The following is a 19,762-nucleotide window of genomic DNA, read 5'->3' as shown; positions in this document are numbered from 1 at the left end:
AAACCGAAACCAATTGGAACACTCGCTTTTTCATGAACTAATCAAGTGTATGTGGGTGCGTGTTTGGTGGTTGATAGGAGCAGCAGTGTGCAGAGTTGATGCTGCAGCGGGAGCAGGCTGAGGAGCAGCTGCGTCGACAGTGTGAGGAGCTGCGTGTGCACAACCAGCAGGAGCTACAGCAGGTGCAAGAGGAGCAGGCCAGGCTGCAGCAGGACTTCAACCAAAGCCTCCTGCAGGCTGAGAGTGAGAAGCAGCAGGTGTGTGTGGTGACAGGATAGTTCTGGGTTTTTTAAACAGTTTATGAACCTACATTTTTTGGTATATTATGGTAGCTACTTGTTAAACCCAATCACCTCAAGTTTTGTCGTCACAGTTGCCAATGTTTTCCAGTATTATAACTGAGAAGATTCTCAGTCATCCAGGTCCTGGTATATTTGGAAGTTGTATAAGTATACAGTACATAGGCAACTGCACTTGCTCGTTGAAGACGTTCACTTCTCATCCAAGAGGCTTCTTCAGATCCAACTGATTAGTGGGAGGTTTCATGTATTTAACCTCTGTGGGTCAATGTTGAAAGTCGTTATGTTTAAAAGGCCGGTCGCTGAATCCCCCACCAGCTAGTGGGTTGTTGGCGCCCCCTTAGTCAAGGAAGCCTTTCTCCTCATCAAAAGCATGAAAGCTTCTCTACAGTATGTGTGAGGCCCGAATGGCCAAACCAACTTCATTTTGTGACCTATGTCAAAATGAGTCTGACCTCATAGTCTGTTGTAACCAGGCTTTGTCCCAGAAGGAGGCAGAGAAGGCTGCCCTCATAGAGAAGCTTGCAACCCTGCAGCAGGACTTGGCCACAGCCGACATGGAGCTGGAGCACACGAAGAGGGAGGCACACAGCAAACATGAGCAGGATAAGGTAAAAAACATGACAGAGTCATATTAGCTCTTTCTTGTTCTGTCCATATAACTCAGCCAATCGATTTGTGTTCCAGAATGTGATGTCTGTCCTTCAGTCTGAGCTGAAGGACCTGCGGACTCAGTTTGAGGAGTCATTGAACTCCCATGAGAATGGCAAGAAGAGTCTCACTGAGCAGGTCAGAGAGCTGAACCAACAGAGCGAGCATGCACAGCAGGAGGTGAGAACGTTTATGTGTGCTGCTGACTCATACAAGACAGATGTTGATCTTTAGTGACTGTTAGGAACTTGATTTTAACATAGAAATAAACAGCAACTCATAGAGTGTATATTAATCTCATAGGCTGGATCTCATCAGATCCATTATCCATGTACTTTGTACAGTAGGATCACTAAAATGGATAGGTAATTATAGGCTTGTTTGGATTGGCAAATGATGCAAGACCTCAGATCTGCTTTGAGTGTGAGAGGGAGTTTGCACCTATTTGTACCAGGGGGAGTTAGAGTCATTAACCACAAGCCTCTGTTGATACAAGCTGCCGCCACAGAGCTTTACTTGCATCAGGGTGCCATCAGGTGCAGAGCCTGCGTTGCCAGATCCTACAAGGAATGGTGCTGTCCACTCGTCAGACTCGTACTCTGCTCTTGCTCTCTGTGTCTTTTTTCCTGTCAAGTCCGCGGCCGGAAAATGTATCCACTGGCCTAATATAAACATAAAAGTGCAATTAGGCTATAATTTTGGCCAAGTGACATACCTCTCCGAGCCAAATGAGAGCCGTAAATCTCAACTCTCGGGGTTGCGTGAGGTCAGGATTCCAGGCACAGGGTCGCCGGGCATTTTAGTGAAATAACAAGCTCACAGTCACCTCATTAAGATGTAACTGCTGAGCTGCAAGGGCCTCATCGTGCCTTGATTTAATAGCCTGGTTTTCCTGGAAAAGTGGACTGTTTATCTGTGTGGGACGTTTTGGTTTCAGTGAAAATGCAAAAATGAGGATCATCCTGTCTTCGCTCCGTCTCCTTAGTCTTGTCAAACTACACTGAATGAGGTTGTGTGGAGCCAAAGCAGAGGAGTCTTGAGGTTTGGACAGCCCTCCCTATTGCCGTATATCAAGTCAGGCTTCAGTGACACTGTCATATTTGGCTGCCACTCCTACTCATTTCCTTGTTTGATTATTTTCTGTAATCCTATCTCGGGATTCTCATGTCAGACACTGACAAAGGGTGAACCAGTGAGCAGTGTTGGACTGGGAAAGAAATGCAGCCCTGGATTTATCCGTTGGGCCCGGGTTGGTAAAGGTTGAAATTTGGGGAACACACATTCAGCACGTTCCCATGCACATCCTGAATGATGGGTACTTAGAAAGAGCTGGTAAAGAGACGGACAGGGCCAGGATCAACTTAATGGCTCTTTTGATGGCCACTGGCACACTGATGCAGGAGCCCACCGGGATTTGTCCCAGTTTGTCCAATGGCCAGTCCGACCATCCCAGAGGTGGGAGGATACGGTCCCTGGTACCATGATGTGAAATTAAAGTTTGAGTTAACCCCTAGTGTAAATAAGCTAGTGGGAGAGTGTTTATTTTCTCCCTTGCAGCAGTGAGAGGCTGGCTCCACTGGGACTCCAGGTCCCCCTCTCCCATCCTAATAACACAACACTGCTGCCCTCATATTCTCGGCCCTTCTCCTCTGCTCCCACCCAAAAAAATCTGATAAAATAAAGTATAAACGGCCAGATCAGCACTCGCTTGTTTTTTCTCACATTAGAGTTTATGAGAAAGAACCATCTTGTGTGGCCTCTGAACATAACACTCCTCCTCATCCCGGTCCTCATCCTCCCTCCTCCACCCACTCTCCCCCTCGTTCCCCACCTCCTCAGGGGGGCTGCTGTTTATCATGTTGCACTCTGTGGATTTTTTACACTGCGAGCTGCAGCGAGGAGATTGGAAGAGACAGCAACTGGCTACAGGCCCAAATGGCTCTTATCCATGCCCAGATAAGCTCTGTCCTCCCTATTTCTCCCGCTACACATATGCTGCCATAAAACAGAATATAGGTCATACTGTATCTTGAGACCTTGCACATAGCACTTAGAGTAAGAGATGCTGAGGTTTAGCTTTCAAACAAAGACGCTCTAATGCCTTATCTGATCCAAAATCAGTTTCGCAGTATGCTGAAAGATTTTTCTAATTTTGATTATTATACACATGTGTTTGAGTGTTTGATGTGGTGTACATAACAGCCTGATTGAAGCTTTTGATGAATTTTGAGGATAAAAATAATTTTGTCTCTGTTAAATGTTTTTATTGAATTTATATTGAAAACCGATCATGTATATATCCATTTGAAATGTGTGAGCAAATAAATTCTGGATTGAATTGACAACCAATTTAAGAAACCCCGGAACATCAAGAAAAGAGTTACAATTTATGTATTGGAGTGTAAGTATTAACCTTATGTATTAATGGTAATAAAATGTAAGATAATAATAATAATCTATGTGAAAGTTATTTATCAGGTTCGCTGTTTGACTAAGACTTCCCAATTTAGCCTCATTGATAAAACATCATTCCTTTCTTTCTCCCTGAAGTTAGAAGGCCTTCGGCGGCAGCTGCAGGAAGCTGAGGACGGACTTATTAAAGGGCGAAAGGAGCTGATTGAGGCCCACAGAGGGCTCCAGGAGTGTGCACAGGAGCGGGACAAGCAACGAAAAGAAGTGCTGGACCTGAGAAGACTCCTGGGTGATGAGAGCAGAGAGAAAGAGGCCATCCAAGCCTCCAACCAGGAGCTCAGAGCTTTCATTAAGAGAGCGGAGAGTGACAACAACAGGTAGAGCTGTCTTTTACTGTTGTGCTCTTGGTGCAGCAATGGATATCTGAATTTTTTGCTAATTTTAAGTATCTCTTGAGAAGCCTGAGACGATCTGTGGAAGAAAGGGAGCAGAAAGTGTCTGTCTTAGAGGAATGTAGGAGCTCGATGGACCAAGAGGCAACCACTTTACGGAGCAGCATGAGGGAGCTGGAGAAGTCTCGCCTGCAGGCACGCAGAGAACTGCAGGAGCTGCGCAGACAGGTGAAAGATTATCCAGGTCACCGCTTTCCATCTGATTTATTATAAATAAAGGATTACTTTCAAATAGTTTGCGCTGTGTTGACACGAGCAGGTAAAGATCCTTGATGGTGAGAACAGCCGGCAGAAACAGGAGCTGCTGGAGCTGCAGGCCCGGGTATGTCAGGAGGAGCAGAAGGAGGAGGAGGCACGTCGCGAGGCTTTCAATCTTAAGCAGAGAGTGCTGGAGTGTGAGGCCGGCAGAGAGGCAGCGCTGAATGAGGTAGAAGACCACAGCGAAGTAATCCGTTACCATGATGCTAGAACAAACCTTCTACCTTTGCATACATAGATACATGAAGAATGCCTGCAGAGACATGAGGACATAAACATAACACATTCCATTGTAACAGTGATGGGATAGCTGGAGTTCTATTATGAAATCTTTAATGATAATAACTGGCTTTATTTAATTCTCAGAACTATCAGAGAGAGAAAAATAGAATCTGTTTTGATGCAAAGGGAAAAATAGGTTTTGTATTTCATGAAGTTGGGTTTCTAACCTCTTCTGTCCCATAACTATATTTTTAGGGTCCCCAAGTTCTCATGACCCCAGCAGTTAAAGTGTGCTTGAGTTGTCAAGTGAATGTATGGCATGGTTAAATGGATAGCACTTCATTATGATGTATATGAAGCCTGGTTAATGTATCCTTTTTAAAGCTAAATCCAGTAAATATCAATACACCAAGTATTCTGTCTACATATCAAGAACACAACGCTGAGGTTGAGGGATTTCAGCATACTTTCTGGAATAAGTCCTCATCCTATTGGAAATCCTGTGTCAGTTTATAGTTAATACTCAGGGATTCTTTTCTTACATTACAGTTAATGTGTTAATCACTGTGTTTCAGTAATGTAGTTAGGACCATGTTCAGCCCATTGCTTTCAATTCTGCAAACGCAATGTAACTTTGACTTAAACACAGATCACCTAATGGGAACCAAGAAGATAATTTGAGCAAGGCCAGATTATCGTGTAGACCAAGATTAGAATATGGTGTACATAGAAATATAGATTCTTTATTTGTCCCTGTAGGCTAAATGGTTTCAGTGTTTCCCATTCTTGACTAGAATGTGATGGTCCATAACGTTTTTACCATCCATGCAGACAGTCAGACCTCATGGTTTCAGCTGCAGTTGTGGCATGTAATGCAGTTTTTCTCTCACATGACAACTTGGCTTGTACCTGTCACTCAGAATCGGTTTCACCTGAGAGTGACCTTCGTGCATGTGCACCTCCGTTACCGCCATAGATTGAATTATTTCAACATAACAAAAACATCAACAGACATAACCAACAGCTTGTGTAATATAAAAAACACTGTAAAAAACTAAAAGGCCCAATGTGAAACGCCACAGATCAGCATCCCTGGAAGTATACAACCTGTGTATCCTGCTCTAGTTACAGTTACATTGTTACATTTATAAAACACTACCAAACTCTGTGGTTAAATAAAGACAGCTGGCAGAAAATTCCTGGTATGAACCAACAACAGTGTCCATTACTGTTTTCAATTAGAGATTAGAACTCCCTCAAACGTACTCAAAGCACCACAGTTATGACATAATTATCAAACATATGGCAAAATCTACAGTATAAGATAAATATATATGACTTACAGAGAAAATTAGGTTTGTCTTAAACCCGGTCCTGTGTATTTTTGCAGTTTGCAGGTCTGCAGCGTCGTTTGGTGGAAATGGAGACCGTAGAGCAGGAGAGCCGAGAGCTGCTGCAGGAAAAAGAGGCTCATCAGCAGCACAGTGACAAGCGGCACAAAAATACCTCTGCCTTGCTGGAGGAAGCGCTAGAGGACGCCAAGGTGCAGGTCCAGCAACTCTGTGCTCAGGTCGGCCTTGCTGAAAGTAAGGTTCAGGGCATGGAAGAGCAGCTCCGGTTGGGTGATGCTAAACGCAAGGACCTGGAGCTCAGGCTGGCAGGGTTGTATTCTGCTTTGCGCCGCACAGTTGGCATCAGCCACACAAGGCTTTCAAACACACCTGGGTCACGTAGACGGTCTCCCTCTCCTTGGAGACGCCACGTGCAAATTAGAGGTATGGTGATGCATTTTTATAATAAGGTTTTGTGATGTCTTGTGTCATTATAAGCCTATTCATTAATAAGTTTGGTGTCTGGTTAGGCGGGGAGAGTGTGACAGACGGATCTGTGTTGTCCTTGTCTCGTGATGAAGATGAAGAACTGGACGTCGACATGGTGCACACAGCGCTACAGGAAATCCAGCAGGAACTCAGGGATGCACAAAGACACAGGGTATATTTGATCCTCCTACTGACTGAATATAGGTTCGCAGACACAAACCTCAAACTGAATGAGATTGTTTACCTAAACTTGGTTTTGCTTTTCAGGAAACCAGATCAGTCATTTCAACAATCGTAATTCACTTATTTAATGTTTGGTGACTATTTGTCACTTTCTAAACTCATGAATACATGTTTCCTTTAGGATGAAGCCAAGGCTCAGGGAGTCAGTCTAAGTCAACAGGTGACACAGCTCAGAGACAGCCAGGAAACGTCAGCCACTCAGGGACAACTACTACAGATGTCCCTGAAGCAATCAGAGCAGGGTAAGAAAACCAGCGGGTCCTATAAACACACACTAAATAGCATTTAGTAATTCCATTGAGATCTACAGCCTAACATGTTTTTACAGGAAAAAGAGAGATGGGAGAACGATTGCACGAGGCGCATATATCTCTTTCCTTGCAGGAGGAAGCAGCATGTCGCTCAGAGAGGGAGAAAAGAAGCTTTGAGGAGGAGGTAGCTCAACTCAGGGCCAGTGTGCAAGCTGCTGTGGCTGAGTCCAGGGCACTGCAAGTATGTAAAAGCCAAAGAGATAAAGACTGCAGAGAGTGCAACATCTTAAGAGGATACTACTGAACTGATGAAATCCTGTACCAATTCCTCTACAGGATAAGTTGGAGCTCTTGCAGGGATCAGAAACGCTTGCAAAGGCAGAGCAACGGAAGCTGAAGGAGTCTATGGAAGCAGCAGAGAGCCGAGCCAGCCGCCTGGAGCTGTCTCAGCGAACACTTGAGGGAGAGCTACAGCGGGCCCAGCTCAGGGCGGCTGAGCTGGACGCGGAGGCTGGGTCGCTGCAGGAGAGGCTAACAGAGCTGAGGAGAAAGCTAGGCGAGAGCGAGGACCGGTGTGCGGCGCTGAGGGTGAATGAGGAGAGGCTGACCACGTCACTGGCTCGAGCCGAACAGCACGAGAGCCATCTGAGAGAGCAGCTCCACAAACTGTCAGAGACTCTCAGTGACAACAGCAGCAACAGTGGAGCCCTGCAGGAGCAGATGATGCAGCTGCAGAAGGCTCTGACTGCCAGTGAGCATGACCGGAAGCTGCTGCAGGTATACAATCTATCTCCTAATGACACTCACTACTAAAGCGGAAGTGGAAGATACAGAAACAAATTCTGAGCAGACATTAAATTGAGGATTTCTCCATTTCTTTTGAAACAACCGTGCACTTACATTTTTTAAGACTTAATCCTCACTTTGATTTACAGTGCAGCTACGTAACCTTCTCAGCTCCAGACTGCAAATTTTTTATTTACATTTGCTCTGGTTTTTTCCTGAAAGACCTCAAAGACTGAGCAATAAAATGCTCAGGCGAGCTCATTAATTCTCCCAGAGTTTCTCAGGAGAGCTTTCCGGTCTTAGTTTAGGAATGAACTTTAAAGATACTGAACAAACAAAAACATGACATTCTTATTACAAATCTCTTGATTTGCTCAAAAGCTGCCAGCTTGCTGCAGTGAAAAGTCTTGTTTGCAACTTTGAACAGTTTGTCAAATATAAAGGAAGGTGAGAAGTGCGAGGTCAGTGGCTCATTGTGTAGTGTATGTCAACATGTGTGTGTGTTTGTGTGTGCGCGCCCATAGGAACGTCTGGATAAAACACGAGATACCCTTTCAGAGAGCAAGAGGCTCAACCACACACTAACTGAACGGACCCAAAACCAAGAAAGATCCCAAGAGGACTTGGAGCTTAAAAATTCTGAGCTGGAGAAACATAACAGAACACTGAAGGAGGTGAGTTCATTTGAAGTAAAAGGAGTAAACGGTGTAAACAAAAGTATTAAAGTTTGATTTATGGATGATTTACCGTGTCCCAGAGCGTGAAAAAGTGGCAGAAGGCTGAACTTCAGGCCCAGGGCAGCTCCCAGCAGCTGCAGAGAGACAAGGAGGAACTTCAAGACAAGATCACCAATCTGCAGAGCTCTTTGCAAAAGCTGCAAAGTGAGAGAGCAGAGACAGAGCGGGTGATGACACGACTCGGGAAAGACAAGTCAGCTCTCAGAAAGACACTGGAGAAGGTGAGCTGTCATATCAGCTGCCCGACTCAAAAACCTCAAAATGCTCCGGGTGTAGACGTCACATATTGGAATGGTAATGGTCTTAGGGTTAGTAAATAAACTTAATTTACATAGCGCTTTAGTGGATCCTCATGACAATACAATACAATACAATACAGCAAAATACAATTTTATTAATCCAGAAGGAAATTTGGTTTAGGGCAAGTAAATGAAGACAAAAACAAGATACAGACATGCACTGACAAACATCTGCATCAACAATAACACAATAAAACTCAATAAAAGAGCTGTTCAGTTGCATTGAGCTCTAAATTACTGAGCTAAAAGTGCAATTTCTTTCAAATTACTCATGGTGACAATAAATAAATCTAATTCATGTGCGTTGATGGAGCACAGCATTGTCCTGTAATGCCTTGTTTAGCAGTCTGATGCCGTACCTGAAGCATTACAGGACTACAAAGTTATAGGACTTAACAAAGAAGACAAAGAAGCAACAGAAGACATTATTCAACTGTTTCATAGGCTTAATAAAACTTGCCATCCCTAGAAAACCAATGTAGAGTGATGCTCTTTAAGAAGAGATGTAAAAACAATATTTCACTACAAGTAAGACGTAAGACTTAACCATCTCTGGGAGTAAAAACAAACTAGGACCCCAATACATTAGACATATTTGACTTGTGTTCAGTGGTTTAGAGTCTTGGTTGCTTAATATGAGGTAAAACATCAGAACTAAAAGAGGCAGCCAAACCACAAATGCTTTGAATGCAATTAGAATCAACTTAAAGTCAATTCTACAACTGCTGGAAGCCTTTGTACATAAAGAGGCCAGAGCTGAAGTAATGTGTTTAATGTTGGTCAGAAGCTTTTCTGCCACATTCTGGACCAAGTGAACACACGCCGAGTTACAACACATACATGGGCAGTTAATCCAGGGAGGATCATTTGAATACTTTGCTGTTTTATTATTCTGTCTTTACGTGAAGTTATTATCTTAATTTTCTACACATAATCTTGCACACTGCACAAAGGTGATGGAAACCAAGAGGCTCTGTGCTTGGCTTCAGCTACACACATTTACAGGAAGGCACATGAGTGCAGAGCAATCATGGCGAAGTTGTTCACATTATGTCACCCTCATGCTGTTGGTCAGGTGGAGGTGGAGAAGCTGAGGAGGGAGGAGGAGGCAGCGTCAGCAGCCAGGGAGAAGGAGCACTTGGGGCAGACAGTCCGCAGCCTCAAGCAGGAGCTGGATCAAAAACTGGATGAACTGCAGACCCTGCAGGTGAGAGGATGTGGGATTACAACCAGGGATTAGCAGGAGGTTACTCTGTGGGGGACAGGGCAAATGATTTGAAAGAGACCCCTACAGATATAACATGTTTATGGACAATTTGTTTTTGCCATTGAAATACTTTAATATGAATGACAAAACAGAATAATCACCCAGTCAAGCAGGCTGTTTATAACAGCTCCACATCTGATTTAATAGACATAAGGAGATTTGAATACAAATCTGAATGTTACTACACTGTCACATTAGACGGTGACTTCCAGGTTATAGCAATAAACAAATCCAACATCAGGGTCATAACTGCAGGATCATAATCCAGACCTTTGTCTCTCTTGTGCTCCATTTCCAAATATGTTCTATGGGAACTGTCTTTAGGCCCAAATCTCTCAGGTGGAGCACTCTCATGCACAGCGCCTCCTGGAGGTGACCGCCCGCCATCACCAGGAGCTGGATTTGGAGACAGACCGTCTGAGAGACAGTCAGTTCCAAGCAGAGCACGCCTTGGAGTCAAGAGAGAAAGCTCATCGCCAGAGGGTCAAATGCCTGGAGGAACAGGTATCAGTGCTTTTTTCCCAAAATATTTGAATCAATTGCTGTGCACATTTACAATAACAAATCCAGTTTGTATTTTAGATTTGAAACAGTAAAACGCAAACATTCTGTGCCATAAGTTTGCTGTGTCTCAATGCTTTTGTGTTTCTCTATCCTCCTATTTTTGTTTTCCATAGGTGCTAACGCTCAAAGAGCAGCTGGAACAGGAGACGAGGAGGCGGCATGCCTATTTCAGTCAGATGCTTCCGCCTGGTGTGTAGGCTGAGACCCTGCGATGAAGTATGTAGCACCTCTGGCCTCCTCATTCACTGCTTTTCTGGCAGCTTTCCCCAACAACGTTATGTTACAAGCTGCGTCCCCATTTGGAAGCTCGCGCGCACACAAACACACTCCCAAGGCATTTTACTCCCACCCATGCACATGTGCACAGCGGATTACATTAATCTGCAGGAAAACTCAACAACAACAAACAATGAGTGTTTTGTTTATAAGTGGACTGGATGTGCCAAATTGTTTTAAGGATTTCCTCTGGCTCGCTGCAGTTGGCGTTTCTAAGTCTGTTTATGCTGTGTCATTTTTTTTTAAGGAAACAATGTGATGAAAGATTTCCTTGGTTGGTGCTTTATTCTTCTATAATTGTTCGTATACACATTTGTCACAGTGACTTTGTACCAATTTTAAATGTCACAATCGTGTGTTTCCTAATGAGAATATATGTCTAAATATTTACAAAATCTCCTCGTAGATTTGAGCTGATTTTCCTGGTGCTGTGATTTGTAGTGTTAAGTGCTGTTGTAAAGATTCTATAGAGTCGGTCATTTATCTTATGTATTGTGTATTGTGTTTTACTTGTGTGGAACATTTTGGGATGTTTGTAATAAAACTGGGTGCATCAAAACACAATTATGCCAGTTTAGTTTTCAAAAGATGTTGAGATGTGCTTCCATGTGATCAGCAATGTTTATTTTGCTGACCACACAACTTTGCTGTGGAAAGAAAGTTTTCTGGTGAAGGACAGCGCTGCCCTTTTCCTGGCATGTGTGAGCCCTCGCTTTTGGTTCGCACCATTAAAAGTCTTTGTGGATTTAGTGTTGTGGGTGAGAGAATGACCTTCGCTCTCTGTTGACAGGGCTGTCTTCAGTGTTTTCTCTCGGGGATTGTTGCAGACTCAGAGTGTGTGTGTGTGTGTGTGTGTGTGTGTGTGTGTGTGATCAGCGTCACTCAGTCCCTTTGTAATCCTCCACATCCCTTAAATCCTGAACTAATGTGGGCTCTTCTCTTCACTGATAAGAAACCACAAATATGTTTTCCATGCTGTGTGTTTTTATCCATGTGTGCATCTGCTGTGCTGTGTGTCTCTTTTCTCTCTTTTATTTCAGTTTCTCCCCTCACCATACTTTCTGTACAGTGTCATTTTCACAACAGTGCACGTGCATGTCCCCTTGCTTTCTAACCTCTCATGCCTTGGTAACTGCACATAGCAGGAGTTTCTCTGAACGGGGGGAAAATCTTGTCAGAATTTCTTTAAAACAGCCCTTTGATTATCATAGATCCGCCCAGTGGTTATCCAGTTACCGGCCTCTTCTCAGCTATTGGCTGCACGCAGCTAATTATGCAAGGTAGTGAATCCCTGTGGGGGAGGTGGGGCCAAAGCTGAAAGAACTCCTTTGGCAGTCAGAATAGAGCTTTTATTGAGGATATTTCTAAGCTGACCATCAGGGACCAAATCGCTGGATTGTTAAAAAAAAAAAAAAAGAAAACTTCTCAGCTGAATCACGCTGCTCCCCCTCTTTCATTTCTTCCCTCGTTTCATTTCAGTGAGACGGAGTGTAGCTCATGCAGTACCCAGCAGCAGCAAGCAGAATGCAAGGAATCCACAGTATTCCCCTGTCTCACAGCAGAAGCCCAGTTTACTACTAAAGGACAAGTGAGGAGAGGAAAGAGGCAGAGCCAGGGAGCAGTCAGGGGAGGATTCACACTGCAGTGGTTGAGAGCTGGAACGTACGGTCTTGTTCTGCTCCACTCTGCTCTGCTCTTGTCTTGGTGCCTCAGGTGTGTGCTCCTCCCTCCCTCCTCTGTGGTGCCTGCTGTCAGCTCCATCCCTGGGTGGCTGAGGCCATGGTGTTGGTGCTGCGAGCCCTGCTGCCCTGCCTTTGCACCCTGCTCTCCCTGGACCTGCTGCCTGGGGTGGACCCCGCCGTGCCCCTGGAGGACTTCTACCCCTTTGGCCAGGACAAGGGGGACACCCAGACCATCGCTCAGGACGACGGAGGCTCCGGGCTGGTGGAGATCTCTGTTGCTTTCCCCTTCTTTGGAGACCGGCACACAGGACTCTATGTGAGTACAGAGCAGCGTGTGTGTGTGTGTGTGTGTGTGTGTGTGTGTGTGTGTGTGTGTGTGTGTGTGTGTGTGTTTATGTCTTTATATGTCAGCATGTGTGTGTGTGCATGCACTTGGCAGTTGGCAATTGAGGCTGACATGGTGTGGATTGTATAAGAGCCTCAGGGAGATGATATGTGGCATGCAGCCAAGCACTACATTGCAGTGCCCTTTGAGAGCTTGTGTATGTTTGTGTGCGCTTACAAGCTCTGGTGTGTAACCTTGTTTGGAGAATATCGTGTTTTCCCCCCACGGGTGAATCCTCCATGACATTCTCTTCACTTTACATCTGCCCCCTCACTCTCTGAGGGGCTCTCAAGTGCACCAAGGGAGAGCGAGAGAGAATTATTAGCAGAACAGTGGTAAGCCCTGTTCTGCTAAGTCTACAAAGAGCTGTTAGAGGAAATGACAGTTTGTGTTCGTAGTTTTGCCGCAAAGCATCTGTGAGCAGTTCTTTTTCAGAGAGAGGGCAGGGGGAAAATATGCACGCTGCAGAGGGAGAGAAACAGCGCTCATGGGAGGAAGCCGAATGGTTTGACAAGGATTTTCACGCACCACAATGAAACGCACTTTGATCTGCCTTTGTCATGTATTGGGTTCAGTTCCAGCACATGGAAAGGCAGAACTCCCTTAAATCAACACCACCTGTTGTGGTTATGCATCCGCGTTTGCACTCCGAATCCCTCCCCTCCTCCTCCTCCTCCTCCTGCTCCTACTCCTCCTCGCTCTGAGCCCCGCCTGCCTCCTCCCTGATCAAACCGTGGGCTGAAGAAGCATGGCAACAATGGGCAAGGCCAAAGGTCATCTTTCTAATCTGAGCATCCGAGGCAAGGGAGTGAGCTCAGTGTCCCAATGAAGACATTTTTAAAACTCTTTTGCATCCACACTCTCTCAGTAACTCTGTGACACCATGCATATATAATAACGTTGTTTGAGTGTCGTGTTTTTCCAAAGTCATGAACTCACTGACCTGGAGCTTCTGTGTATCACAACTGCTGGCATGTCGTTTTTTTCTTCTGAGTTTTCATTCCAGCACATCTCTCCTCCTGTTATCATTCGGATACACAATACTCAAATTAGACAAGATGAGACAAGTTACCCGTCGCTTGGCTTGTTGAGCTTAGATTGAATTATCATCTGATAGAGATAAAAATCTGGGTAATGTGCTGTATAAGTTGTGATGTGATATCCTCTAGTTCACTCTGCATCCCGCTCAACTGTGGTTCTTTAGTCACGCAAGGCCTAACAGATTGTGGCAGGCACTTGAAATTATAGTCACGCTCATTTAAATGCCTCACCTGAATCCATTAAACATCTGCTGTAAAGCACACGGGCTGCATGGTGATCTCTGCCACCAGAGAGCTGCCTTGAACACGTAATATTTCAGGGAGCATTAAGAGCTAAATTTGCAAGAATAGTTTCTCACAGAAGTTAGTTCCAAGGCCCTGTAGAACAGTTTGTGGGTTCTGTTGTACTTTGTTGTCATAACTGATTCTGTTTAGCCGGACACACGCCATGAAACCCCTCACAGATCCCATTAAAGCCTCCAGTATCCACCTCTGCCCCTTCTTGAAGCAAGACATCTTATTTTTAGCAGCTGTGATGAACAAATACAGCAGTGGATTTAAGGACCGCCACGGCCATGTGACACTGGGTTACACTCATCTCTAGTGTCACTTAAATATCCCTTTACAAACATGGAGCACCCCCTGTGACTTGGTCCTGCTCCAGTCCCACTTTTGCCTCCTGGTAACCAGGCTGTCCCTCTGTTATGGTTTGTCTCTGGGAGTTTTCACATGTTGATGGGATCTCTCCTCCTCCTCCTCCTCCTCCTCCTCTCACGCCTCAGATAACATGGCAGGGGTCTTCCCCCTGGAACTGTCCAGCTGCTTTATCTGAGAAATGACCAATCACTTTAACAGAACACAGATGTATCTACAAAGCGTTGAAGGGGCTTCCAAACAATGCGGTTCACGGATTAACTGCTCTCGCGGATGGTCAGCGTTAGGAACATGGAGGAGGACATCCAAGGTTAGAGAGGAAAGTACACAAGTTTCAAAGCAGATGTGAGAATAGATGGTTGTGATCAAAGACAATTATTATAGATACGCACATCTCTCATGGTCAGAAGAGAGATTTGAGCTATATTTACATCGTCAAACACTAATGTATTTCCTTACTACTAACTTGTAAACATAACATTGCCTTTGCAATTGCAAGTAAATTACTTGTAAACAAAATTCGAGTACATTTCAAAGGAATCCTGTAAAGAATGTGCTTCAGTGTGTATCTGCTCTCTCCACATCTGCTAATGCTCATCTCCTCTTCTGAAAACCTTCACCACTTGGAGTTTGTGCACTTTTCATTCACTCACCACCATGTATGTCCCAAAGATGTGTGCATCAGGTTTTATTCTTTCTACTCTGCATGGGTGCTTATTGCATGTTATTCTGTGATGAGAGATGTGACTGAGTGATGTTAGGAACAGTTCCCCCACTGTGAGCTGAATGTATCCACACAAAGATACAGTCAGGTGATGGTCACTGGAGATTAGCACAAAAGACTCAAAGCTTATTTATGTCAAAACAAGCGGGGGGCGCAGTGACCTCTTGGCTGGTTACCTGTCAGGTTTAGAGTGACTCCAGGATGTCACTGCCAAAGTCAAGAAGTTTGTTGTTATAAAAAGCATTATTTTTCTACTTTTGTAAGTGCTCACAATCACACTTCCAGTCACTCTCCAATTAACCTATCTCCAATCTAATTGTGTGAGGAAGCCGCAGTACCTGGAAAATAAACCCACACACTCATGGGGAACACATGGAAACTCCACACAGAAAGAGATTCCAAAACAAGAACCTTCTTGCTGTGAGGCGACAGTACTAGATGTACTTTGGAGGTGCAAATTGGCAGATTTAGAAATTTTATGCAAAACAATAAATAGCTGTTTTTCCTGTTTCTAAGCTAAGCTAAGTGTGTCTGGCCCTAGCTTCATATTTAACATATAGACATGATGTTCAGCAAGAAAATAAATGTGTTTCACAAAATAAACTATTCCCTGAAAGACTTATAAATTGATGGGAATTGCTTTATTTTTGGAATTTCAACGACATGGCAATAGGTCCAGCGAGTTGTCCACTAACCAAAAGATCGGTGGTTTGATCTGTGGCTCCAGTCTCCACTGGGAAAGAATTGAACCCCAAATTGCAGACAGTGTATGAATGGTGTGTGTTTAAGAGCCGCACATAGAAGTGCTGTGTGAATAAGTGAATGTGACTTGAACCGTAAACCGCTGTGAGTGGTCGATAAAAGTTTATATAACTGTAGAGATATAGTCCATGTTATTAATAATTACTAGATGGCATTCCTCTCTAACTCTGTTTAATTTGCACTGCACATTGAAATTTAAGTTCAATACATTTTACTACATTATTCATCCTAGTTAAACTGTGCATCTTTTTACCAACATTGCAATAGATTCATTTGTATTTGAGTCCTTCCACATTGTTGCAGACAGGATTCATAGCCTCAGTCTAAACTCTGAAGATAGAGGTGAGCCAGGGCTAAGGAGTTCCAGGCCAAGTGCACAGACTGTCGGGCTGTAGTCACTTCCTCGGGTCTCGTCAAATAATTGGACAAGCTTGTAACTGTGAAACCTCTGTTTTTGACAAGGAAAACGAATGTTTTCCTAAGTTGATCCACGGGCACCTTTTTCATTTAGGAGTTTGCTTTGGCTTGACTTAAGCCAGATGAGAGTTTATTTTAGTCCATAAATTGCTTGGCTCTAAAGAAAACCACCCAAGCAAAATCCTGGATATATCCGGCAAAGAATTCCCAAAAAACAACAACGGAGCTGTGGAGTGAAGTGGCACCATTGAGAGTGAGAGAAAGAAATATGGTGAGAGAGAGATACTTCTTACAAGGTTGACTGATCGCACCTTTTCCCCCTGTGATTCTGACCTTGGTCATGTTACAGCATGACACAAGGCATGCTCTGAACCCATTCACTCTCTCACGTAAGTGTGATGCAGAACCACCCTTAGCCAGACGTCTGCAATAGTTATAGCCTGGTGGAAGTTCACGAGAAGAAGAAAGTATGCGATATGATGAAGAGAAAAAGGTCCCAAGTTCAGTTTAAATTCCTCCAAGGCCATTTCCATGTCAAAACAGACCCCTAAAAATCTTAACAAGGATGAAATACACTTGTTTAAACAGTTCCAGATGCGACAAGAGATTGGATTAGGCGATGAAATATATTCCAGTGTTGGAGTATAAACTCTATTCAGTGTTCACCATGATTTCCGACACTAATTTTGCTGTAAGATGGGTAACCTCCAGACCACTGCCACCACAGGTCTCTCATTAGTGGGTATGTGGGTGTGGGAGGTTTTGCGATTCATGTACATCCTTGCATTCGTCCGGCCCAGTGTCGTATCAGATGGTGCTCTGGCTGACCTCTGAGCCCTGCCCTGCAGTTGGTCCTCTGTTTCCCTCACACTGGCCACGTTCTCACCACATCACACTGATGCAGAGGGGAAGACTGTGGTCGGGCAATTAACTGAGCGCCCATGCTGTGCCAAAAAAAACTTCCTCTGCTGTTTTTACAGCAAAGTCCTTCAAATTATGGTTTTCATACAAGCGGGGAACACTGGCGAGCCATCTGACGCTGCTCTGTCACTGTCACATGCCACTGGGCTTGAACGTTGAGAGGCAAAGTTGACGCCAGCGTTTTGGGGAAACAGGATAGGTGCCTTGGTGGGTAGAAGCTCCTCTCGCTGATAATATGCAGAAATAGTGAATGAATGAAGGCCTTTCATGGGGATTTAACCTTTCCTCTTCACACTCAGGTTTAGCAGCTTGTTTCATAGGATATTAGTGCAGTGGCAGGTCGGACACCAGCAAGCTTCTATTCCACAAAGATTGCATACATGCAGACTCAGAATCATCACTGAAAAGACCATTTACCAGATTGTTTTTGAGTGATTTTCACCCACAGCGACGGTGCCAAGTCATTTTAATGTCTTCATAATTCTTTGATTACATCCGTTCAAGGAGGTCATGTTTTCACCTTTTTTTCACTTTCTTTAACATTGTGAGAAAGAACCTTTTCACTGATCTCTCTGAATAATTCATGGATCTTAATTTTTTTTTTAAAGAGCACATTTAGGAAACTGATATTAATAAGTGTGTGAAATTTGATGCTGCTCGATTGCATTTAAGGGGACTGTTGGTGTTTGGCGGAGATATATATTATACTTTGAATAAAAGTATAAACTAACAATTTAGTAGCACTTAAATTTAGTAGAACTTAAATGGCACTTACTTGTAGCACTTTGTAGTTTGGCTTTCTTGAAGAAATTGTACTTTCTTGATTCTTGTTGTTCTGGGTTTGTACCCTCATGGTTGAATGTACTTATTGTAAGTCACTTTGGATAAAAGAGTCAGCTAAATGAAATGTAATGTAATGTAAGATATGCACTCCACTAATTGTGTTTTTATAAGGGTTTCACAAAATTTCTGCACAATTTTTTCCCCTAAATAATCTCAACCCCTCCTCAAATCATCTCTCATTTACTTCCTATATGATCTTTCTCCCAGATCTTTCTCTTATCTTTAATCTGTGCTTTCCACATCGCACATTGTTTCTTTAATCTAGTTCTACAGCACGAAACCCTTGAGCATCTGTGAGATCTGCTGTCTTGGAACTGTAACAGTTTGAAATCCTTATTGCAGTAATGATTAAAAGCTGCACTAATCATTATTTTTTGTTAACAATGGATCAAATGTTTGTATAATGTAAAAGTGGTCACTTGTAGTGACAATTCGACGAATTTATCTACCACCAAATCAGTTAACTAATGGATTCTTAAACGGATTCAGAACTACACCTACATGTTGAGAAGTTGATGTTACGCTGTGCTACAGGATATAACTACAGTGCTGAATGCGTAATTCTCACTTAGGAGACATGTGGAAAAGCGGGAGATGGGCTCATTTATTTGGTTACTTTGCTGTTGGCACACGTCTGTGGATTTAGAGGCCATGAATGTCCTTCCTGGTGTGATGACTTTGCAGGTGCATGAGCGGAAGAAACCAGGTTTTCTCAGCTGCAGTGATTTCATGGAATAAATGTAGCGTCTGTTTGCTACTGGGGGAAGTGCAAACATCCGTCATTGGAGCATTCACTGCCCCATGCCGCGGTTTGCCCCGTGAGGTCAGAAATACCTCTGTTTGTCCACCCTCGCCTCAGCACTTCCACTCTACAAGTTCCTGTGGTTAAATCTGACATGTTGAAGAAAATAGATCATGATTTACCTAATTACGATTCTCTTATTGTATCTCCTCCTCAGGTTAACAACAATGGCCTTGTATCTTTCCTGAGGGAGGTATCTCAATTCACACCAGTAGCTTTTCCAATCGCTGGGGACAGACGGGTCGTAGCACCGTTCTGGGCTGATGTGGACAACCGTCGGGCTGGGAGAGTCTTTTACAGAGAGAGCCTGGAGCCGTCCATCCTGAGTCGGGCATCTGGTGATGTCAGGATGTACTTTTCAGAGTTCCCCAGATTCAAGGCCGTGTGGGTCCTCATCTCAACATGGCACCAAGTTACTTTCTTTGGAGGCAACTCCGTCACACCGGTATGAACCCACACGTATCACACAGATCTCCCACTATCATGTAGATACTGCTTAAACACCTTTGATTCTCTATGTAACTCTAGTGTACTCGTTCTTGTACACTAAGGGGCACGTCTGCAGTTGCCAAGACAAATATATATAATAAATATATCCATATATGTGTGTTTTGGAGAAGTCCAATCATCCAAACAGATGTGATTCAGATTTTTTGTATATTTCATCAAAATAACCAGGAAAGTACCAACTACATCGGCTGACTGTACAATACACACCTCCTACCAACCTGAGTCACCTGTACACCACATACTGCAGCTGAGAGAGCATGAAATCTAGGAAGGATGCTAGCAGAAATGACGAGGATGACTATTTGATACAACTAGCCAAACGTTATCCCAAAGTCAAACGGAGAAATTGTTACTAAATACAAAGGTTAAAATGTAAAAAATGTTGCACGTCTATTTGGAAGTCTCACAATATGCTCCTTGGCACAGGAGTAATACGTTTTGATGCATAAAAATAAATAAACCAAGGTACTTCTAATTTGGACAAA

The 19,762-nt window shown here is 43.9% G+C and overlaps 2 protein-coding genes across 4 annotated transcripts in view; both read left to right on the top strand.

The window, feature by feature from the left end:
* The window catches only part of crocc2 (ciliary rootlet coiled-coil, rootletin family member 2), a 37,818-nt gene extending 26,718 nt beyond the window's left edge, over window positions 1-11,100 (top strand). The window contains exons 21-36 of the mRNA XM_035175999.2: window positions 78-257; window positions 776-910; window positions 987-1,130; window positions 3,501-3,739; window positions 3,823-3,982; window positions 4,074-4,241; window positions 5,685-6,069; window positions 6,156-6,286; window positions 6,479-6,599; window positions 6,686-6,849; window positions 6,945-7,385; window positions 7,919-8,068; window positions 8,152-8,352; window positions 9,506-9,637; window positions 10,022-10,201; window positions 10,375-11,100. Of these exons, the coding sequence (XP_035031890.2) occupies window positions 78-257; window positions 776-910; window positions 987-1,130; window positions 3,501-3,739; window positions 3,823-3,982; window positions 4,074-4,241; window positions 5,685-6,069; window positions 6,156-6,286; window positions 6,479-6,599; window positions 6,686-6,849; window positions 6,945-7,385; window positions 7,919-8,068; window positions 8,152-8,352; window positions 9,506-9,637; window positions 10,022-10,201; window positions 10,375-10,458 (3,015 nt within the window). The 3' untranslated portion in view covers window positions 10,459-11,100. The remainder of the gene's footprint in view (window positions 1-77; window positions 258-775; window positions 911-986; window positions 1,131-3,500; window positions 3,740-3,822; window positions 3,983-4,073; window positions 4,242-5,684; window positions 6,070-6,155; window positions 6,287-6,478; window positions 6,600-6,685; window positions 6,850-6,944; window positions 7,386-7,918; window positions 8,069-8,151; window positions 8,353-9,505; window positions 9,638-10,021; window positions 10,202-10,374) is intronic.
* Window positions 11,101-11,962: 862 nt separating this feature from the next.
* sned1 (sushi, nidogen and EGF-like domains 1) overlaps window positions 11,963-19,762 on the top strand; it is a 28,761-nt gene continuing 20,961 nt past the window's right edge. Inside the window, exons 1-2 of one of the 3 annotated variants that reach the window (XM_035176002.2) lie at window positions 11,963-12,535; window positions 18,925-19,212. In XM_035176002.2, coding sequence (XP_035031893.2) covers window positions 12,317-12,535; window positions 18,925-19,212 — 507 coding nt within the window. In that variant the 5' untranslated portion in view covers window positions 11,963-12,316. The remainder of the gene's footprint in view (window positions 12,536-18,924; window positions 19,213-19,762) is intronic. The other 2 variants (XM_035176001.2, XM_035176000.2) reach the window with 2 other exon arrangements.

Source organism: Hippoglossus stenolepis, chromosome 14 (genome assembly GCF_022539355.2).
Source record: "Hippoglossus stenolepis isolate QCI-W04-F060 chromosome 14, HSTE1.2, whole genome shotgun sequence".
Lineage (NCBI taxonomy): Eukaryota > Metazoa > Chordata > Actinopteri > Pleuronectiformes > Pleuronectidae > Hippoglossus > Hippoglossus stenolepis.
The sequence above is the reverse complement of the archived record's forward strand: the minus strand, read 5'-3'. Positions and strand labels throughout refer to the sequence as shown.